Source organism: Impatiens glandulifera, chromosome 9, assembly GCF_907164915.1.
Source record: "Impatiens glandulifera chromosome 9, dImpGla2.1, whole genome shotgun sequence".
NCBI lineage: Eukaryota > Viridiplantae > Streptophyta > Magnoliopsida > Ericales > Balsaminaceae > Impatiens > Impatiens glandulifera.
In genome coordinates, this window is record NC_061870.1 from 29663685 (window position 1) to 29685072 (window position 21388).

The 21388-nt window shown below is 24.9% G+C and overlaps 1 protein-coding gene across 1 annotated transcript; it reads right to left on the bottom strand.

The window, feature by feature from the left end:
• Positions 1-247: 247 nt before the first annotated feature.
• LOC124914340 lies at positions 248-7979 on the bottom strand. The gene is made up of 11 exons (XM_047454865.1): positions 7825-7979; positions 6453-6859; positions 6239-6375; positions 4826-4939; positions 4637-4720; positions 4008-4175; positions 2773-2905; positions 2478-2641; positions 2273-2399; positions 1834-1887; positions 248-1750 (listed from the first exon to the last, which is right to left on the bottom strand). Exons 2-11 carry the CDS (start codon positions 6762-6764, stop codon positions 575-577), a joined length of 2469 nt encoding a protein of 822 aa, XP_047310821.1. The 5' UTR covers positions 6765-6859; positions 7825-7979; the 3' UTR covers positions 248-574.
• Positions 7980-21388: the final 13409 nt, after the last annotated feature.

Below are 21388 nucleotides of genomic sequence, written 5' to 3' on the forward strand. Positions count from 1 at the left end.
GATTCTAGTATTTGAATTGAGTGGTACCATATAGATAATGAAATAATTGATAAGAAAAATATTATAAATTCTCAATCAATTTTTGTATTTAAAATTGGGAATAATTCAACCATCTTTACAGAATTTAGAAACAGTTTATATAATGTAGTTTAACTAAACATACTTGTTATATAAATATTTTAATGTAAATATTTCAATTAGAATAATTGTACTGAAAAGTGTAATAAATAAATGGTTAGAAGATGCATAAAAGGAAGACTGACTATTATAACAATTATTATATGCTTTTGCTGCCGACAGAAGCAATTGGGTCCTACTGACTCCATAAAAAAAACATCTATCATTGGATGCAAGATGTCCCCATATACCAAATAAAAACAAAAATGGAACATTTATTCATGTCTTAACTTGCCCAAATTATTTTATGGAAGAAGAAAAAAAAGAGAGAAACATTAGAAGACTATACATACAAACAAGCCCCATCATGGTTTGTTGACTGACTCTCTATGTTTATTTACATGAATGTCACTTTGGATGTGCCTAGTTCCTCGTCCTCAGGTGAAAACAGGATACACTAACTTTTCCAGGACCTGAAGTAAGATTTCGCGATGGAGTCTTGCAAAGGAAAGTTTTGATGTGACATGCCTAATCGGGAAAGGTTGTCGGTGGGTTCGGGCCAGTCTGCAGGCGGATGGACCAACTGTGGCAACATATTGCCTGTTGTAGACATTCCTCCTCCTCCGAGCAGACCACCACCAAAGGCGGCTGCACCTCCTACTACTGAAGGGAGAATTAACTGTTCGGGGGAAGTCATCACTGGACAATAAGGGTTCATGCCAGGCTGTTGTTGTAACTCCCCACAATATAGGCTTGAATGAACGTTACTTCCATTTCCATTTCCAATTAAATGGCTTGGACCAATACCGCAATCCATGTTAGACCAATGGTCACCGTAGAAACAATTCTGCGACATTCCTCCTTCACTTATAAGTGTTTGGGGAGGAGGAGGAGGAAGTGCTATTGGCATCTGAAAGCTACTTGCTGCCCAATTCCCAATGGGATCGCCATTAAATATGTTCTGCTCTCCAATGTGGTGTTGTTGTTGGTGGTGGCCAGGGAACTGACTAACTTGCATTGAGAAATTTGCAGGGAATCTCTCCTTTGCTGTGAAGAAATGTTGTAATTGCTCATTTCCATTTCCATCTCCAACTCGTGGGGCCATGCATAGATTAAAGAATGATTTGTCATGGGTCTGTCCATCTGATTGGATCTTTCTACTGTAACATCCTTCTTCAATGCCAGATTCTAGATTCATCATCTGAGCAGGATGGTCTTCAATCATCCGTGTGTGATCCATAGACAACACTTCAGTAGAATCATATCTATTGCTGCTTAAAGGAGGCTGGTTATAGAATGATTCCGGAACATTGTCTGCCCAGATATCATGGCCAGGAGGAGAGATGGAACCGCCTTGGCTGGAAGTAATATCAGCCGTACTGAAACTCTCGGGGAACTCAGGTGTGTGATGAAGAATATCGCCAGTCATTGACTTTAAATTATTATTTGAAGCGAAGTCAACATCATTATGGAATTCATGTTCATCACTGATTGGACCAATTTGCTCTGAATGGTGATTCTGGGTGGATGTAGCAATCAAACCGCTATCTACCATAACAGATTGACAAAAATCTTGTCTATGACATTCTTGAGTTCCTATTGCACCGTCCATTTTCACCTTAATTGTTTCATCCTGATTGTATGGAGAAAATAATTAGTTTTTGCTAGACAAACATATTTCAAGCTCTAGAAAAAAAATGGATTTAAGAGACAAACCTCCAATGCAAAATCCACATGGTCATGACATCTGGCTTCTTCATCAACCTTTTCCTGAAACAAGCTGTTTTAATTCCTTAACTTGACCAATACTTAAGTGTAAAGATGAAGCACTTTTTGTTAATCTTGATTTTGTAATCTAAACACTAGTACAACTTCATCTGTACAAAAGGTTTCATAAGTAGCAGTTTTATTGATCCTGCTACACAATTTAATAGAAGTGCATGGTATTATTGTTGGCCACCCTATGAATGTATGAGAGGGTGAGTGTTAGCATGGAATTATTTCTGGGTCCATTAAGCTTTTTAGGTCATCTTGTAACTTATCAATGACAAATCAAAATTGGTAATAACACAACAACTTCTTGCTGACTATTATTACTTCATCATTAGACAAGATATACATATGAAAGAAACAGGACAATGGGCAAGTTTCAAACCTCCTGGACATATCTTGGCATTTCTAGTATTTCTTGCTCCAGTGATTGCATCAGTTGACATCTTTCTAGTTGCTGCCTTCGCCATTTGGCAAATGCCATTGGAAGATCTTTTTTCACCAAATGCATCCTGAAGAAACATATTTAATTAGGAAAGATGGCAATAAGGAAAGGGTTGTGTTTTTAGTCACTTTGAAAAATGACAAACCAGTGTATTTGCAATTTCTTCTGCTCTTCTTCTTCAAAAACTTTAAATGGCTGCACGTGATAAGCATTCAAGTCCCCTAAAACACGACTAAGAGACTTAGATTGAATACTATTACTTGACTGCTTCATAGTACTCACAACACGTTGATGCTGCTCCTTGCTAACCTGAAAGAAACAAAAGTCAGTAAATGATTAAACATGGTTCACCAAACAATCAAAGGTAAACTTGGTTCCAGCATCAGCATTCCATACAAGCAACCGCTGAAAAAAAAAGTTCATGGAAATTTATACTTCACCTTAATATAAGACATATACTTGGTACCATCACTACAATGGACATTTCGTTTCTGTAGCTTCTGTTCTTTTCTAGGCTTCTCAACCATATTTAGTCCGGGTGATAACATTGTAGAGGTCGTAGCCCAACCTATTCTGTGGATATCATACGCAAACACCAAAATCAACAATCCATCAGCAAGAGAATCAATTATAAAAATGTCTATGCCTCAATAGCGTTCAGATGGGATCCAGGAAGAGAGAGGAAATCCTAAACATGAACAAATTACTCCCAAGGATAATGAGAAACAATGAAATGGAGCAAATGTAACAACTTTAATATTCAACTAGAGGGTTTGAGATCCACTGAAAGGAAACCAAAAGCAGACACAGTGCAATGATCATTGATAAATTGAAATGCTATTATTCTTACTGAGGAACCAAAATAATTCAAGGACATATATGAGCATTATAATGGCCTTTTAGCACTAATCAATATTCTTTTCAAACGTGTGAACTAGCATACCCTTGTGTTAAATATTTAGCCATTCATAGTTGAGAATAAAACACTAGATTTTTTTCTCAATTAGATGGCTTGACAAGCTTAATTACTTTTGTCACTGATCAAATTCCTCTATATGGCTTCTCAGACTTCATGGATGTGTGCATAGAAGAAAGCTAAAACATTATTGTTTTTTTCAGTTTTGAGCATGTGTGCATCAGAATGAAGACGTGAGACCAAATCTTAAGTGTTTAGGTGGCTAAGACATACAAGAGAAGTAGAAGTGACTTATTAGCAGGTTGCCCAGGTCAGTGTGTCTACATACCTGAATTCAGGCAGGAAAGCGACTAATTGTTTATCGCAATGACAAAATAGGAGAAAGTTATCAAGTTAAATGCAGAATAATATGATTAAGCGAGAAACAAATAACATGCCTAATTGCTGGCAGTGATAATTAAAATAATAAATATTATACAAACAATGTTACTGGTGATCTGGACCTCTAAAGTAATTATAAGACATCTGTGTTTTGCCCTCATTACATAAGTATCCACCAATAAAATTCCATTGATTGGCTGAAATTCAGATGCCAGACACTACAAACTATTTTTGATGAGAAAGAATAAAAATATAACATTTCTTGTCCTTCAAAATATCACGGAATTTAGTAAGAGATGGCATAAGGAAAATGTTAGAGCATATAGCAAAGTATAAGCTGTAAAAATATATGAATAGCTAGCTCTTTTTGTTCTTTACCCGTTTTGCAGCTCTCTTTGCCTCCCCAATAAGCTCTGATTATCACTACTAAATGCTTTATCATCAGCACCCCAAGAGCTAGACTCAGATGTCGCTGTAACATCTTCCTCAGCATCCGGATAATGAATCTCATTGGCATGAGAAAAAGTAATTGCATGCCTTCTTGGCCTGCACATTTCAAAAGAGCCTTACAGTGAAATGAGCCATCTCTCTATACACCATCTTTGAAACTCAATCCAAATAAAGTAATAACTAGGAATCAAATTATGGGGCCTAACAAAGAAGCTAAATAACAGAAGGGCAGGCACTAAAGAGAACACATGATAAGGCAGGTCATAACTTTTGAACAGTTTTGATACTTAACTTTATTTACTCTTAAATTTCATTTTTGAGGAAAACTTTCATGTACAAGACTTTCACAACAAAGTCACCTCACTCGAAATTATATCTTATCCAAGTTCAGCCATTATTAATTGACTGTTGATATCTCATTCAGCTCCAAAAGAATTAAAGAAAACTCCCCCTAGTCAATGTTTTCTTAATAGAGTGCCAATTAATCAAATTAAGATGACACTAAGCAATGAATTTCTTGATCCAGAAACTAAATGAATGTCAAGCAGGTTTAAAACCTCGACATCTGCTGCAAAAAGTGATTTTCAGAATCTTCGGAGCTAAGCCATCTTTCCTTCCACGTCAGTAAATTACGGATCATGCTGCCACAACAATAAGATGTAATTATGAAACTTGTTTGTTGAGAACCAAAAACACTGAAATAAACAACAGAAAAGGGGGGAAGTCATCAATTTATATTTACATACTTATTATGATACTGCTCTACACCTGAGTAAAACACCTTCTTCTTTTCCTTCAAGTGGAGTTCCTTCTGAAGAACAGAATCAGGATGAACATCATTCCGGCAAACAGAAGTGCCCCTGCAAAAATATAGAAGTTACATCATTAGCCATGCTGAAAATAGCAGTTCATTCAAGTGTTCTCCTGGAACCTAGTCAAAAGTCAAACCTGTATCTAAAAACCATGAGTAAATTAGAAAACAAAAAATAGAAAAGACTAAGTTTACAATCACAGCACACACTGAGCAATGGGAAAAAACTTTCTATACCCATAATTGCTATTGTTAATTGTTACCAGGACTTTATATTACTACCTCAAATTTGATTATATGACTCAAGTCAATTAATAAATCAAAGTCTCCTAGAGTACATCAAGGCTTAAAATAAAACAGGGAGTGTAACTTTAGCCTTTTAACACCTCATCAAGGCCAAGGCAAATATCTAAAGAGCATTTTTTTATTATTGTTCATTTTTTTAATAAAAGACAATGTCTTTCGCCAAAAAAAATATATGCATATATATATAATGTGCATGAAATTGATAATAAGATAGAACATAGAAATTGGAAAAGAAATGATCCTTTTAAAGCTTGCAAGTATTGAAATCCCATGCAATAAGTAGCAAGTGAAGACAAAGCAAGATCTCCAAGAAAATAAGATAGCATTTTGAGTAGTAGTAGAAGCATGAGATGCACCATGGGTGTGTTTTAGTAGTTAAATGATAATTCCCTGCTACTCAACAGTGGACTATTAACTAAAAGGCTTTACCACACAGGGGATTAACACAGTCGTTTCTTCCACATTCCTGTTTTAAAGTTTGCCTGAAAAATGAATACAAGATAACTAAACAATCTAGTATTCTAAATTCATTTGATGAGCCCCAACTCAAACTATTCCTCAAGCCAGCTAGCAAGGATAAATATATATAGGTGTTATTGTTCAATAATGCATTTCGGTGCATGCCATATCCACAACCAACATTGGTGAGGTCAATAGGCTGACACCAATCTTTCACCCTCCATCCTTGGACTCCTACTTATGTGAGATGAGTATATACTATGAGAAATGACATCACAAATTCTGATGTCAAACATCAAAATAAAGTCAATATAGGTTCAGGATGACCAGGATACGCAAGCAATAAGGAAGTTATGGTCAGAATAATGAAGGTTCGTCAGTAATTCCTTAATATTAATCGCTGATCACAAAACGCCGAATCTCAACTCTTCAATATTATATCAACCACTAAAACAAAAATAATAATAATGAGCATGCACAAAAGGGCCAATTTAAAGTATCAATATGTCAAACTGAAAGGAGAATGAAATTAGACAACCTAGAAACTAGCAGTCATATCAAAACACTAACAGTTAAAACTTGCCATTTGATGAAAGGATTCCCAAAATGGAAGTTGTCGCCTCCTAGTAAGCCTCTAACAATCTCTTGTGTCTCAACCCCTTGCGGAAGAAACTGTCTTAGATAATCTCTATCGCTTTCAGACAAGTGTCTCTGCCAAACCTAGAACAATCAACAAGTAAAATCATAAAAATGCATGATTGTTAGATATGTAAACAACTGATGAAAAACAAACTTACATCATAGGACATAACATCAGAAAGATTTTCCAACTCAAAGATTTCTTGAGGAATGGATAGCACATCCGCTAATACAAAATTGCAGCTAGGGACCAGATGAAGGAATGGAACTAAGTCTCTTCTTGACAACCCAATTTGTTCCCTCTTGGCAACAACATTCTTATTATTTTCATCCCACTCAAGAGAAACATTAGATCTCTTATTTGAACCACGTTTAAATAGTCCCACTTTCTTCTTATTTGTTTGGCGCAGCTCTTGTGAACTTCCAATGCTCCCAGCAACTAATCGCTTTTTTCGATGATCAGCTGCCATTCGTACAAATTATCAAACCCGCCAACAGTTGAGCATGACAGAGCTATCTAATATCTTCCGTATAAATATTGAACCCAAAACTGAAATTCGATTACCTGTAACATTTATAAGAAGTAGAGCATGCTTATTATCAAATCCATGGCATGCATCAAAAGAAATATAATGCCCCGAGTTTCAGGAATAAGAACATTGGAAAACTCAATTGTCATCCTATACAGGTAATAGAATTAACCTAATTTGCATTTGACAGGAGCATGATGCATGACACTATGATGCATGACATTTGCATGGTTCTTACTAATTAATATGAATAGATAAGAACTAATTGCAATCCTCTTCTAACAGAGTGTAAGGAGATTTCAATTGCCACTATACAAAGAATCAGTGAATGGTATGCAAGACAAAATAACCACCATTTAACCTATTAAGTGGAATTAATACCCATAGCTTCTTCTTTTTCTTCCTAAAATAACTAACAAGGTTAATTGAACTCTGATTCTGGGGAATAAGTGATAAATTCTTCCTGGAGGAGAGGAAAACAAGGAAGATATAAGGGATTTCTGAAACAAGAGGAGTGAAACAGTGGAGAAAATACAATAAACCAAAAAAGAAAGTGTACCAGCTATAACATTTTTTTGTATTTTTCGACTCTCTGAAAAATCAGCAGGGCAAGAAACAGTGACACTCTTCTAAAGAAATATAAAAAACAAAAAAGCTCATGTAACAGAGATAGTACAGTGACCTAAATCTCTGAATCATGAAATTTCCAAGCACAGAATAACATATATATGAACAGGATCATTACGAACCTAACAATAAGAGTGAAAACAACGATATAATCATAAAACAACTATCCTTATAATGCAAAAACTAGAATCTAGCGGTTGAATGATTAAGTCGAATCAAGTTAAGCAAACATCATATCGAAAATCAACAGAATGATAAACATATAGGAAACTGAAACTGAAACTGAGAGTTAAGCAAAGAATGCCCTAGATATATAAAAATAGAGATGAAATAAGTAATTAGGTTAAAATGCATATAAGTGTAGTTGACGAACCAGAGAAGGATTGGAGATAATGCATATCAGCGGCGTTGAACAAGAAGATGAAGATGAAGCTTCGCTACTGAACAGCTTCTTGTTATCCGGTTCCTTTTATGAACACAGGATTCGAACCGGGTGTAGAAAGAATGCCAAGATATATGCTACGTGTACTTCCGTAGGGCAGTTTAACTTGGGTTTTCAAGGGCTGTTTCTTTAATATAATATTAAGGTCCAAAATAGAAAATACCCACTTATTTTATTTATATTTTATATTTATTTTTTATAATTATTGTAAATTATATTATTATTGTTATTGTAAGAATATTTATTTATTTATTAAACAATAAAACAATAAAAAAAATAATAAAATTAGCTCAATATGGAAAAAATAAAAACAGATCATGATATCACTTCGAACAATTTTTACCAAAACCAAGGTTTTTAACAGAAAAAAGTATTTAATAAGGCATGTTATTTTGAAAATATATTAATATATACCCCATTAAAGTTGGAAAATAAAGTAAAAGATTATAGATAATATGTGTGATTTTAATCAATATTAAAATAACTTAAATGATGGTTCATAAATAGATTAGAGGAAAGTATGTATTTAGATAAGCCCACTTATTTAGCCCAAAACTGATATAATAATATTAGTTGTTTAATTAATTAAGAAGTAATAAGAATATATTATGAGTTGATTAATTCAATCTCAAAAATTAACACAAAATATTAATTTAAATTGGGCCTCTAATGGTCAGATGGTCCAGTTATTAAGAGACCAGATATTATATATTTAATTTTTTATTTAGATTGTTTTAAACTAAAGTGAGAATGGTGATTATAATTTTAGTTTCTTATATTAAAATTTGGTAAAATAATAATACCAAATTTTAGTTTATTATTATTATTATTATTATTATTATTATTATTATTATTATTATGAATATATATATAGGGTCGGCCCTAAAGTAATGCAACAAATGCACTTGCATATGGTTTCACTTTTATTTTTTTTATAGGTCCCCATTTTTTTATATTTAATAATATTATTTTATTAATATTATTTTTTCTTCTTTTTTCTCCTATAATATTAAATTTATATTATAAAAATAATTTTTTTATCTCCTTTTTAGTCTCGTATTATAATATATTAATTATTTATATTTTATTTTATTAATTAAAATTTAAAAAAAAAATACTATTTTAAGGGCCCAAAATTTAAATTTAAATAGGCCTAAAAATCTCAGGACCGATTCTATATATATATATAAAATGAGTAGATACGGGTCTATTTCAGAGTTATACCTGGTGAATCTAACTCAAAATAAAATATTTTATTAAGTCTATATATATATATTTAAGTTATCTTAATTTGGTGAACTCAATAGTCTAATTGTATTATCATTTTTTAATAAAAAAAAGATGGTGTATTTTAAAAATTATAACATGTTAATATTCGATTTGATATAACAAGAATAAGAAAATAAAATAACTTATTGTTTTTTGCAAATTATAAATATTTTAAATCAATTAAATTAAAGAAAATAATACAGCTAACAAATATATAATATAAAAAATATTATCATTTTTAATGACAATTATGGGCTTTTGAAATACCCATATATTATGAAGTAATCTAACAACATCATGTATAGTGGGGGTATTTGGGCCTTCGTATTAATATTGTCTTTAATATTTATTAGAAAGTGTTTTAACTTTTGACTATGTATATATGGATTATAAAATTATAAGATGTATGGATTGACCACAGATATCACAACAAAATAGCAAATATTTGTTAATTGTTTCCTCAGCATTTTGTGCATGATATTTGCGTCAAAGATTATTTTTTTTATATACACTAGTCAACCTTATCAAATCGTGAAATCTTGAAATTTTAACACTCAATTCAAAATTTTAATAGTCTTAATAGTGTCTATCATATTAATCATCAATAATAGATAACATAAACAAATTAGATTTGAATGGGTTTAAAAAAAATGAAATGAACTCAAAAGGAAAAGATTACTTAGACGTATGTATTAATAAAAAATCATTTAAACCTAAACACTATAAAAAAAAAATAGTTCATTTAGCCATAATCTAGTTAATTTTTATTTTTAAATTTATATATTTATTAATTAAATGTTAATATATCTTCAATTTTTTTTATCTCATCTTCTAGTTTGTATTTCTCATAATTCTTAAATTCTTATTTTTTTTCCTTAAATAAAGGTAATGTCACATTTTTATGATTGGTGGATTCATATTATTTAAAAGCATTAAATTTAGACTCTTTATTTGGTCAATTGAAATTTGAGACATCTTTCAAATCTTACTATTTAGGATTTCTTATTATTTTAAACGAGATTATATCTTAACATTTCAAATTCAGTTAACTTATTATTTATGTGTGATTTATAAATAAACAAGGTCTATGTCAATAATTTAACTGTATATGTCATTAAATATTTTTATAATCAAATTTCAGAGAATTGATAATTAAAATCATCAATATTCTAGTTATTCCATAATTTAATTATTAACAATGATATTTTATTTATTTAATTGTAGATAAGACATAGATAATAAGTTAACGATGTTTGAAACGATAAACAAAACATGATTTTATAAAATTTTAATTATAAAAGTCCCCAAATTGTATGGTTAAAAATAATAAGTCTGAAATTACACTTAATTTTCAATAAATAGTTCCAATTTTACTTATTTAGCCAATAATTTAATAAATTATTTTAAATAATTCCTACCTTTACTTGAAGTTATACTAACTAGCATGTATCTCGTGCATTTGCACGAGTAATAATATAAAAAAACCATAAAAAAATATTACGGTAAAAATGTTTATGGGCGGGTCAACCCACAATCCGATCCAAATATCCAATTACTTTCACATATATATCCAAATTAACCAAAAATTTTGACTCGGCAATCCAGACACTTTAAAAATTAAGCATCATTATATATAGAGAGATTAGTTAGTTAAAAAGTTGAACTTATATTATTAAAATGTCCTGCGTTCATCAAATTTTGTGTTGAATTTAAAATATAAAGTGTTATTAACCTAGTTGGTTAAAGAGTTGTACATCTTTTGTTATGTTACAAGTTCGAACCATACCTATAGCATTTTTAATTTTAGTTTTAACCGTTTTAAGTTTATGGGCGGGTCAACCCACAATCCGACCCAAATATCCATTTACTCTCACATATATATCTAAATTAACCACAACTCTCGACTCGGCAATCCAGACACTTTAAAAATTAAGCATCATTATATATATATATATATATATATATATATATATATATATATATATATTAGTTAGTTATAAAATTGAACTTATATTGTTACAATGTTCCGCGTTTATCAAATTTTGTGATAAATTTAAAATATAAAGTGTAATTAGCCTAGTTGGTTAAAAGGTTTTACTTGTTTTTGTTAGGTTGCAAATTCGAACCATACCTATAACATTTTTAATTTTATTTTTAACCGTTTCAAGTTTATGGCGGGTCAACCCATAATCCGACCCAAATATCCATTTACTCTCACATATATATCCAAATTAACCACAACTTTCGACCCGACAATTCAGACATTTTAAAAATTAAGCAACATTATATAAAGTGTTATTAGCTTAGTTGGTTAAAGGGTTGTACTTGTTTTGTTAGGTTGCAAATTCGAACTATACATATAGTATTTTTAATTTTATTTTTAACCGTTTTATGTTTATGAGCGGGTCAACCCACAATCCGATCCAAGTATCTATTTACACTCACATATATATCCAAATTAACCACAGCTCTCGACCCAGCAATCCGGACACTTTAAAAATTAAACATCAGTATATAAAGTGTTATTAGCCTAGTTGGTTAAAGGGTTGCACTTATTTTGTTAGGTTGCAAGTTCGAACCATACCTGTAGCAATTTTAATTTTATTTTTAACCGTTTTATGTTTATGGGCGGGTCAACCCACAATCCGACCAAAATATTCATTTACTCTCACATATATATCAAAATTAACCACAGCTCTCGACCCGGCAATCCAGACACTTTAAAAATTAAGCATCAATATATATATATATATTAGTTAGTTAAAAAATTGAACTTATATTGTTAAAATGTCCCGTGTTAATCAAATCTGGTGTTGAATTAAAAATATGAAGTGTTATTAGCCTAGTTGGTTAAAAGGTTGCACTTATTTTGTTAGGTCGTTTTATGTTTATGTGCGGGTCAACCCACAATCCGATTCAAGTATCTATTTACTCTCACATATATATCCAAATTAATCACAACTTTCGACCCGGCAATCCGAACATTTTAAAAATTAAGCATCATTATATATATAGATTAGTTAGTTAAAAAGTTGAACTTATATTGTTAAAATGTCTTGCGTTCATCAAATTTTGTGTTGAATTAAAAATATAAAGTGTTATTAGTCTAGTTGGTTAAATGGTTGCACTTGTTTTGTTATATTGCAAGTTCCGACCATACTTATAGCATTTTTAATTTTATTTTTAACATTTTTATTTTATGGGCGGGTCAACCCACAATCCGACTCAAATATCTATTTACTCTCACATACATATTCAAATTAACCACAGTTCTCAACTCGACAATCCGAATATTTTAAAAATTAAGCATCCTTATTTATTTATATATATATATATATATATATATATATATATATATATAAATAGTCAATAATGAATTTGTTTATTGATTACTATAACTATTGTTTTTATCCATTGTTTGCATCATTATAATTTGTTTTTGTGATTGTTTCAACTCTCAACGACCAAATCATCATTTATTACAAAATAAATGTCTACAATTTTAATGTGATTTCATATATCAGTCACAATTTATATCATGATCATAATTTTTATTTTTATTTCCTGTTTGATTTCATATAATTTGTTTTTATGATCGTTTCAACTCTCAACGACCAAATCATCATTTATTACTAAATAAATGTCTACAATTTTAATGTGGTTTCATACATCAGTCACAATTTATATCATGATCATAATTTTTATTTTTATTTCCTATTTGACTTCATATAATTTGTTTGTGTGATTGTTTCAACTCTCAACGACCACCAAATCATCATTTATTACAAAATAAATGTCTACAATTTTAATGTGGTTTCATACATCAGTCACAATTTATATCATGATCATAAATTTTTTATTTGAAATACATATATTGACTTTTTACATCTTAAATTATAATTATGGCATTATATAATAAATATGAAGAATCACGGACCACCTTGATAAGGAGATATCGAAATTGGCTTTGAATGCTTTAATTGCAAAAGTTAAATTGAATTTTGATTTGGATATTGTGCCCAATAGTTTTTCCTTTGGAATTAAAAGCTTTTCTCAGACGAAAACACGCCAACGGCGATTTCCAAGAGACCCGATTTCCGAGAACGCCTATTTCCAAGAGCACCGCGGTCTCTCTTTGGTGGGCGGAAATAATAAGAAACGAGAGAGTGACAAGAGATTAATAATATCAATTAATAATGTGTCAGTACAAAATAGATAGATGACAGCTATATTATTCAAAAGTTAAATAAAACGGTCAAAATTTTATTTTGTTTTATTTAAAAAGTTAAAAATTTTAATTGTATAAATGAAAACAGTAAATTATTCAAATGGATTAAATTGTAATTGTTTTAAATAATATATATATATATATAATTTAATTAGAAACAATACAATAAGATAGTTAAATGATAATCAATATATTAGATAGAATCATCTATTTTATAAAAATTGAAATTTTAATAAAGAGGATCTAATACTGATTTAATTTTTGAATTTTGTATTAAGTAATTAGTTTGAAGCAAACCAATCAAACAATGTAGAATAATCACACCCATATATTTTGTATGACAATGCAAATTTTATTGCTCTTTTATGATAAATAACTCCAAACAATGAAGAATTTCATGTAAAATAATATTTGATAAGTTACTGATACCAAAAGAAAATTCATATAAATTATATGATAATAAATGTAAAGGTCTTCCACAAGACAGTTCTACAAATTATATTTAGAGTCTAATTGAAAAGAGTAAAGATAAAAACAATATTAATATTTCAATATATAAATTAAATTAAAAAAAGGAAATTATGAATAATTCTATATATATATATATATTAAAATTTATTGGCTTAAAGTAAACTCAGGGCGAAAAAAACCGAAAAATCGATAACCGATAGCTTACCAGTTTATCGATAAACCGGTTATAGACCGGTTATAGAATTCCGATTAACCAATTAAGTTTTTGGTTGAATTATTTTTCTACATGTTTAATCAATAATAATTTAATTATAAATTTATATTAGTTATTATTTTTTAAAAATTAAATATATTATAATATTCAATAATATGTATATATTAGTTATTTTATTTTTTAAATTATAATTTGTATAGAAATATTTTTAGAAAACAAATTATAAATTATATAAGATTATGTAAAAAAAACTTAAATAAATTAAATAATTGATTAAAAAAAATAAATTACTGTTTCACGTCGCGATAATTAACTGAAACCGATAGAACTAAAACCGAAAAAACCCATATCAATATCAGTTGGTTAATCGATTTTTAAATTAAAGAGTAAATCGGGATTTAACCTAAATCGGTTAACTGACTAACCAGTCGGTTGAACACCCTTAACCTCATCCCTAATGTATTAATCTCTTTAGTGGTGACAATTGATGTCGAGTTTTAGATGACGGTTTAGATTTATGAACTTTAAATTTTAAGTGATTTGATTTAAAATCTCTAACATTAAACTAAAATATTTTTTTAATTAACTCGATTGCGATTGACTTAATTGATTTAAGTCAACTCAAACCCAACATAATATAATTAATATCAGGTCTCTACTTCATGTTAAAATAACATAATCATAAAATAAAAATAAACCTAAATCACAAATTGACTTACACAAAATTAGTTAGTGGGTAAAAAATGACAACACACGTACTTTAAAAAAATAAAATTATAAACTAATTATTGGTAAACTATAAAATTATAAATATGTCCTTAATTTTCATATGAACTCAATAATACATAACCCTAACAACTAATAAAATTTTAAAATAAAAGAGACATAATTATTACAAGGGTTATTTTTCCTCTTTTTAGTTAATTTTTATGATTAATTTTTGTTGGGTATACATACTAGTCTTGTGAATGAATAACATGTGTTTGTCGTATATATTATTACTATATAAAAGTTTAACGTGTTTATTTTTACTGTATTTTAGATACACATTAAAAAAATATAATAATTTAAAAAAAATAAATAAATAAATTAACTCCACAAAAATGTCTCTCTATTATTATTATTGAGTGATAGTTTCATATATTTATATAATTCAATATTTTGTTATTTTGATTTTTTTTTAATTATTATCCTAAAGCTTATTTAGATTATGTATAAAAAAATAAATTTACTTTATAAATAAATTTATATATTTTAGTAAATCAATATTTAAAATCATTTATTAATTTATAATTTATAAAAAATAATATATATATATATATTTAATTATATAATGTCTAAATTTTAAATTATTAAATATTTTTGTAAATTTTATAATTTACACACAATTTATTTTTAAATTATATATATATATAAATTTATATTTGAAAATTTTATAAATATATTATTTAATTTAAATAATTAGTTAATTAATAATAAATATTAACGACTATTTTAATTCAACACCATTATATATCTAAGAAAAATTATTCTTAAAATAAATAAATATGATTAGTAATATATTATTTAAATAAAATATTAAAATATTAAAAAATAAAATACATAAATAACAGAAAGAATATTACACATAGTTATTTTTCCAATATTTTGATATTTAATTTCATAATAAACTATTTTTTTGCGTATTTTTATAAGATTATCACGATTTTTGTCGTTTTAATATTTATTTATATGATTTTTATTTTTTTATAATTAATTTTTATTGCGTATATCTACTGTAAGGAATTACACGTGTTTAAATTTTGCTGTATTTTAGATACGTATTAAAAGTTTTAATAATTGAAAAAATTCAACTACCCTAATCCCTATTAATTCAAAATGATAAAATTTGTCGTGTTTATTTTTACTGTATTTTTGATAAACATTAAAAAATTATAATAATTCTTTTAAAAAATAAATAACTGAATTAACTCCACAAAAATGTCTCTAGTATTATTATTCATGAATAGTTTCATATATTTATATAATTAAATATTTTGTTATTTTATTTTATTTTTAATTATTATACTAAGGCTTATTTAGATGTGTATAAAAAAAAGTTTTGCTTATATATATCATAATCGTGAAGAGTTACACATGTTTAATTTTACTGTATTTTAAGTAAACATTAAATATTTTTTTGTAAATTTAATAATTTACACACAATTTATTTTTAAATTATGTATGTATATATATATATATATATATATTAATTTTTAAAAATATTTGACATATTTATAAATATATTATTTAATTTAAATAATAAATTAATTAATAATAAATATTAACAACTATTTTAATTCAACACCATTATATACCTAAAAAACATTATTCTTAAAATAAATAAACAAATATGATTAGCAATATATTATTTAACTAAAATATTTAAAAAAGAAATACATAAATGGCATAAAACTATTACAGGTTGTTATTTTTCCAATTGTTTAGATATTTAATTTCGTAATAAACTAATTTTTATGTTTTTTTTTACTACTTTCATAAAATTTATACAACACCTGTAATTTTACAAGATTATCACATTTTGTTGTTTTATTATTTAGTTTTATGATTATTTTTATAAAGTATATCATTACTGTGAAAGAGTTACACTTTTTAATTTTTATTGTATTTTAAATAAGCATTAAAAATTTTAATGATTGAAAAAATTCACTATTATAAATCCTATAATTTATTAATAGTGATAAATTTTGTCAAAAATTTTATTTACACATGTTTTTTTTTACTATAAGGAATATTAAAAAAATTCTAATGATGTTTTTAAAATAAATAAACTCCACAAAAAATTCCCTCTATTATTATTTAGTGATAGTTTCATATATTTATAGAATTCTATAATTAGTTATTTTTTATTTTTTTTAATTATTATCTTAAGGATTATTTAGATGTATTTATAAAAAATAAGTTTAGTTTATAAATAAATTAGTTAATAGTAAACCTTTTATTAATTTTGTTTTATATATTTTATTAAATCAATATTTAAAATTATTTATGAATTTATAATTTAAGAAATCAATATTAAATATATATATATATATATATATAATTATATAATGTCTAAATTTTAAATTATTAAATATTTTTTAAAATTTAATAATTTACACACAATTTATTTTTAAATTATATATAATATGAATTTATATTTAAAAATATTTCACATATTTATAAATATATTATTTAATTTAAATAAAATGTTAATTAATAATAAATATTAACTACAATTTTTAATTCAACACCATTTTATACCTACAAAAAAAATATTCTTAAAATAAATAAATATGATTAGTAATATATTATTTAATTAAAATATATAATACAGAAAATCTATTACAAGTTGTTATTTTTTCAAATTTTAGGTGTTTAATTTCATAATAAACTAGTTTTTTTGTTATTATTTATTTTTTACTACTTTCATAAAATTTACCCACCAAGTGTAATTTTTGATGATTATTAAGTTTTGTTATTTTATTATAAAAAAAAATTGATTAATTTTTGTCGTATATATCATTATTGTGAAGAAGTTACACGTGTTTAATTTTTACTGTATTTTATGTATTTTAGATATGTTACTTTTAATGATTGAAAACGTCTATAATGATTAAATTTGAAAACAATTCAACTACTTCTATAATGATTAAATTTGTTGCTCATAATAATTTAATAATTGAAAATATTCAACTACCCTAATCCATATTATTTATTGATAATGATTAAATTTGTCGTATATATCGTTAAAAAAATTCTAATGATTTTTTTGAAAATGAATAAATTCCACCAAAATTTTCCTATATTATTATTATTATTACTATTTAATTATAGTTTCATATATTTATATAATTCAATATTTTGTTAATTGGTTTTTTAAATTATTATCTTAAGGCATAGATGTATGTATAAAAAATAAGTTTATTTTATAAATAAATTAGTTAATAATGAATCTCTTATTAAATAAATATTTAAAATTAATTATTAATTTATAATTTAAGAAATCAATATTAAATATATATATTTAATTGTATAATGTCTAAATTTTAAATTAATAAATAAATTTTAAATTTATTAATTTACACACAATTTATTTTTAAATTATATATATATATTTATATTTAAAAATATATTATTTAATTTAAATAATTAGTTAATTAATAATAAATATTAACCGACAATTTTTAATTCAACACCATTATATACCTAAATGTTTTTTTAAAATAAATAAATATGATTAGCAATATATTATTTAATTAAAATATTAAAATATAAAACACAAAAAATCTATTACAAGTTATTTTTCCAATTTTTTAGATGTTTAACTTCATAATAAATTAGTTTTTTTTAGTTATTCATTTTTTACTACTTTCATTAAATTTACGCACCAGTTGTAAATGTAATTTTACTTTTTGTCGTTTAATATTAAATATTTTTTTATTAATTTTTGTCTAATATATCATTACTATGAATTATGAATGAGTTACATGTGTTTAATTTTTACTGTATTTTATATACTTATTTAAAATTTTAATGGTTTTTTTATTATATTTTAGATAATAATAGTTTGTCAAGTTTTGTCGTTTTATCATTTAACTTTTATGATTAATGATTAATTTTGTCATCGTATATATTACTGGGTATGAGTTACATGCATTTAATTTTTACTATATTTTAGATACGTATTAAAAGTTTTAATGATTAAAAAAATTCAACTACCTTAATCCCTATTATTTATTCATAATGATAAAGTTTATGTATATATCGTTAAAATGCAATCATTGTAAGTATTTATTTTTACTGTATTTGAGATAAAAATTAAAAAAAATTAATAATTTTTTAAAAAAATTAATAATTAAACTCCACCCAAATTTCCCATTATTATTATTATTATTATTATTATTATTATTATTATTATTATTATTATTCCGTGATAGTTTCATATATTTATATAATTTAATATTTTATTATTTTTATTTATTTTTAATTATTATCCTAATATTTATTTAGATGTATATACAAAAAAAAAAGTTTATTATGAATAAATTAGTTAATAATGAATCTCTTATTAAATAAATTTTATATTTTAGTAAATCAATATTTTAAATTATTTATTAATTTATAATTTAAGAAATCAATATTAAAATTTGTTATTTTTAATTATATAATGTCTAAATCATAAATTATTAAATATTTTTTAAATTTAATAATTTACAAACAATTTATTTTTAAATTATATATATATATATATATTTATATTTATATTTAAAATTATTTGACAAATTTATAAATATATTATTTTATTTAATTAATAAGTTAACTAATAATAAATAATAACTAACTATTTTTAAGTCAACACTATTATATACCCACCCAATAATTATACATAAAATAAATAAATATGATTAGTAATATATTATTTACTTAAAATATTAAAAAATTTAAAAATAAAATATAGATATGACAGAAGAACTATTAAAGGTTGTTATTTTTTCTTTTCTTTTTTTTTTTATTTTTAAATTATTTATAGATAAATTTATATTAAAAATTATTTGACATATTTATAATAATATATTATTTAATTTAAATATTAAGTTAATTAATAATAAATATTAGCTACTATTTTTAATTAAACACCACTATATCCAACAAAAAATAAAATAAAAAAATCTGCTTCATATAAATAAATGATTAGTAATATATTATTTAATTAAAATATTAAAAAATTTAAAAATAAAATACAGAAATGACGGAAGAACTATTACATGTTATTTATTTTTTAGGTGTTTAAATTTCGTATAATAAATTAATTTTCTTGTCATTATTCATTTTTATATCATTTTCATAAAATTTATACATTAGTTTTTTTGTTATTATTATTTATTTTTTACTACTTTCATAAAATTTACCCACACATGTAATTTTTTTTAAGATTATTAAATTTTGTTATTTTATTATAAAAAAAAATTGATTAGTTTTTGTTGTATATATCATTATTGTGAAAGAGTTGCAACATTGTGAAAGAGTTACAACGTTTAATTTTTACTGTATTTTAAATATACTACTTTTAATGATTGAAAAAAAAATCAATTACGTCTATAATGATTAAATTTGTGGCTTATAATAATTAAAAAAAATTCAACTATCATTATCCATACTATTTATTGATAATGATTAAATTTGTCACATATATAGTTAGTGTGCCAGAGTTACACGTGTTTATTTTATATAAACATTAAAAAAATTCTAATGATTTTTTTGAAAATAAATAAACTCCACCAAATTTTTTCTTTATTATTATTATTTATTTATAGTTTAATATATTTATATAATTCAATATTTTGTTAATTGGTTTTTTAAATTATTTAAATTATTATCCTAAGACATATTTAGATGTATGTATAAAAAATAAGTTTATTTTATAAATAAATTAGTTAATAATGAATCTCTTATTAAATAAATTAATATATTTTAGTAAATAATATTTAAAATTATTTATTAATTTATAATTTAAGAAATCAATATTAAATATATATATTTAATTATATAATGTCTAAATTTTAAATTAATAAATAAATTTTAAATTTAAAAATTTACACAAAATTTATTTTTAAAAAATATATATATATATATATTTATATTAAAAATATATTATTTAATTTAAATAATTAGTTAATTAATAATAAATATTAACGACAATTTTTAATTCAACACCATTATATACCTAAAAAAACTTTTTAAAATGAATAAATATGATTAGTAATATATTATTTAATTAAAATATTAAAATATAAAACACAAAAAAAAATCTATTAAAAGTTATTTTCCCAATTTTTTTAGGTGTTTAACTTCAAAATAAACTAGTTTTTTTCTGTCGTTATTCATTTTTTACTACTTTCATAAAATTTACACACCAGGTGTAAGTGTAATTTTACACAAGATTAGTACATTTTGTCTTTGTCGTTTTATTATTAGATATTTTTTTATTAATTTTTGTCACGTATATCATTATGTGAAGAAATCATACGTGTGTAATTTTTACTGTATTTTATATAGTTATTCAAAGTTTATGATTTTTTTATTATATTTTAGATAAGTGTTAAAAAAATAATAATAATTTGTTTTAAAAATAAATAAATAAATTCCACAAAAACTTTAGTTACACGTGTTTATTTTTACTATAAAGAATATTAAAAAAATTATAATGATGTTTTTTAAAATTAATAAACTCCACAAAAAATTTCTCTCTATTATATAATTCAATATTTTGT

What these genes read in the sequence shown, in the direction of transcription:
- LOC124914340 (XM_047454865.1), bottom strand. Translation starts at nt 6,764, where the DNA reads ATGGCAGCTGATCATCGAAAAAAGCGATTAGTTGCTGGGAGCATTGGA. An exon ending in TTTTTGCAGCAGATGTCGAG is followed by an intron (nt 4,176 to 4,636) that starts GTTTTAAACCTG and finishes TGAAATGTGCAG; the next exon opens with GCCAAGAAGGCATGCAATTA. An exon ending in TGCCAAGATATGTCCAGGAG is followed by an intron (nt 1,888 to 2,272) that starts GTTTGAAACTTG and finishes AGCTTGTTTCAG; the next exon opens with GAAAAGGTTGATGAAGAAGC.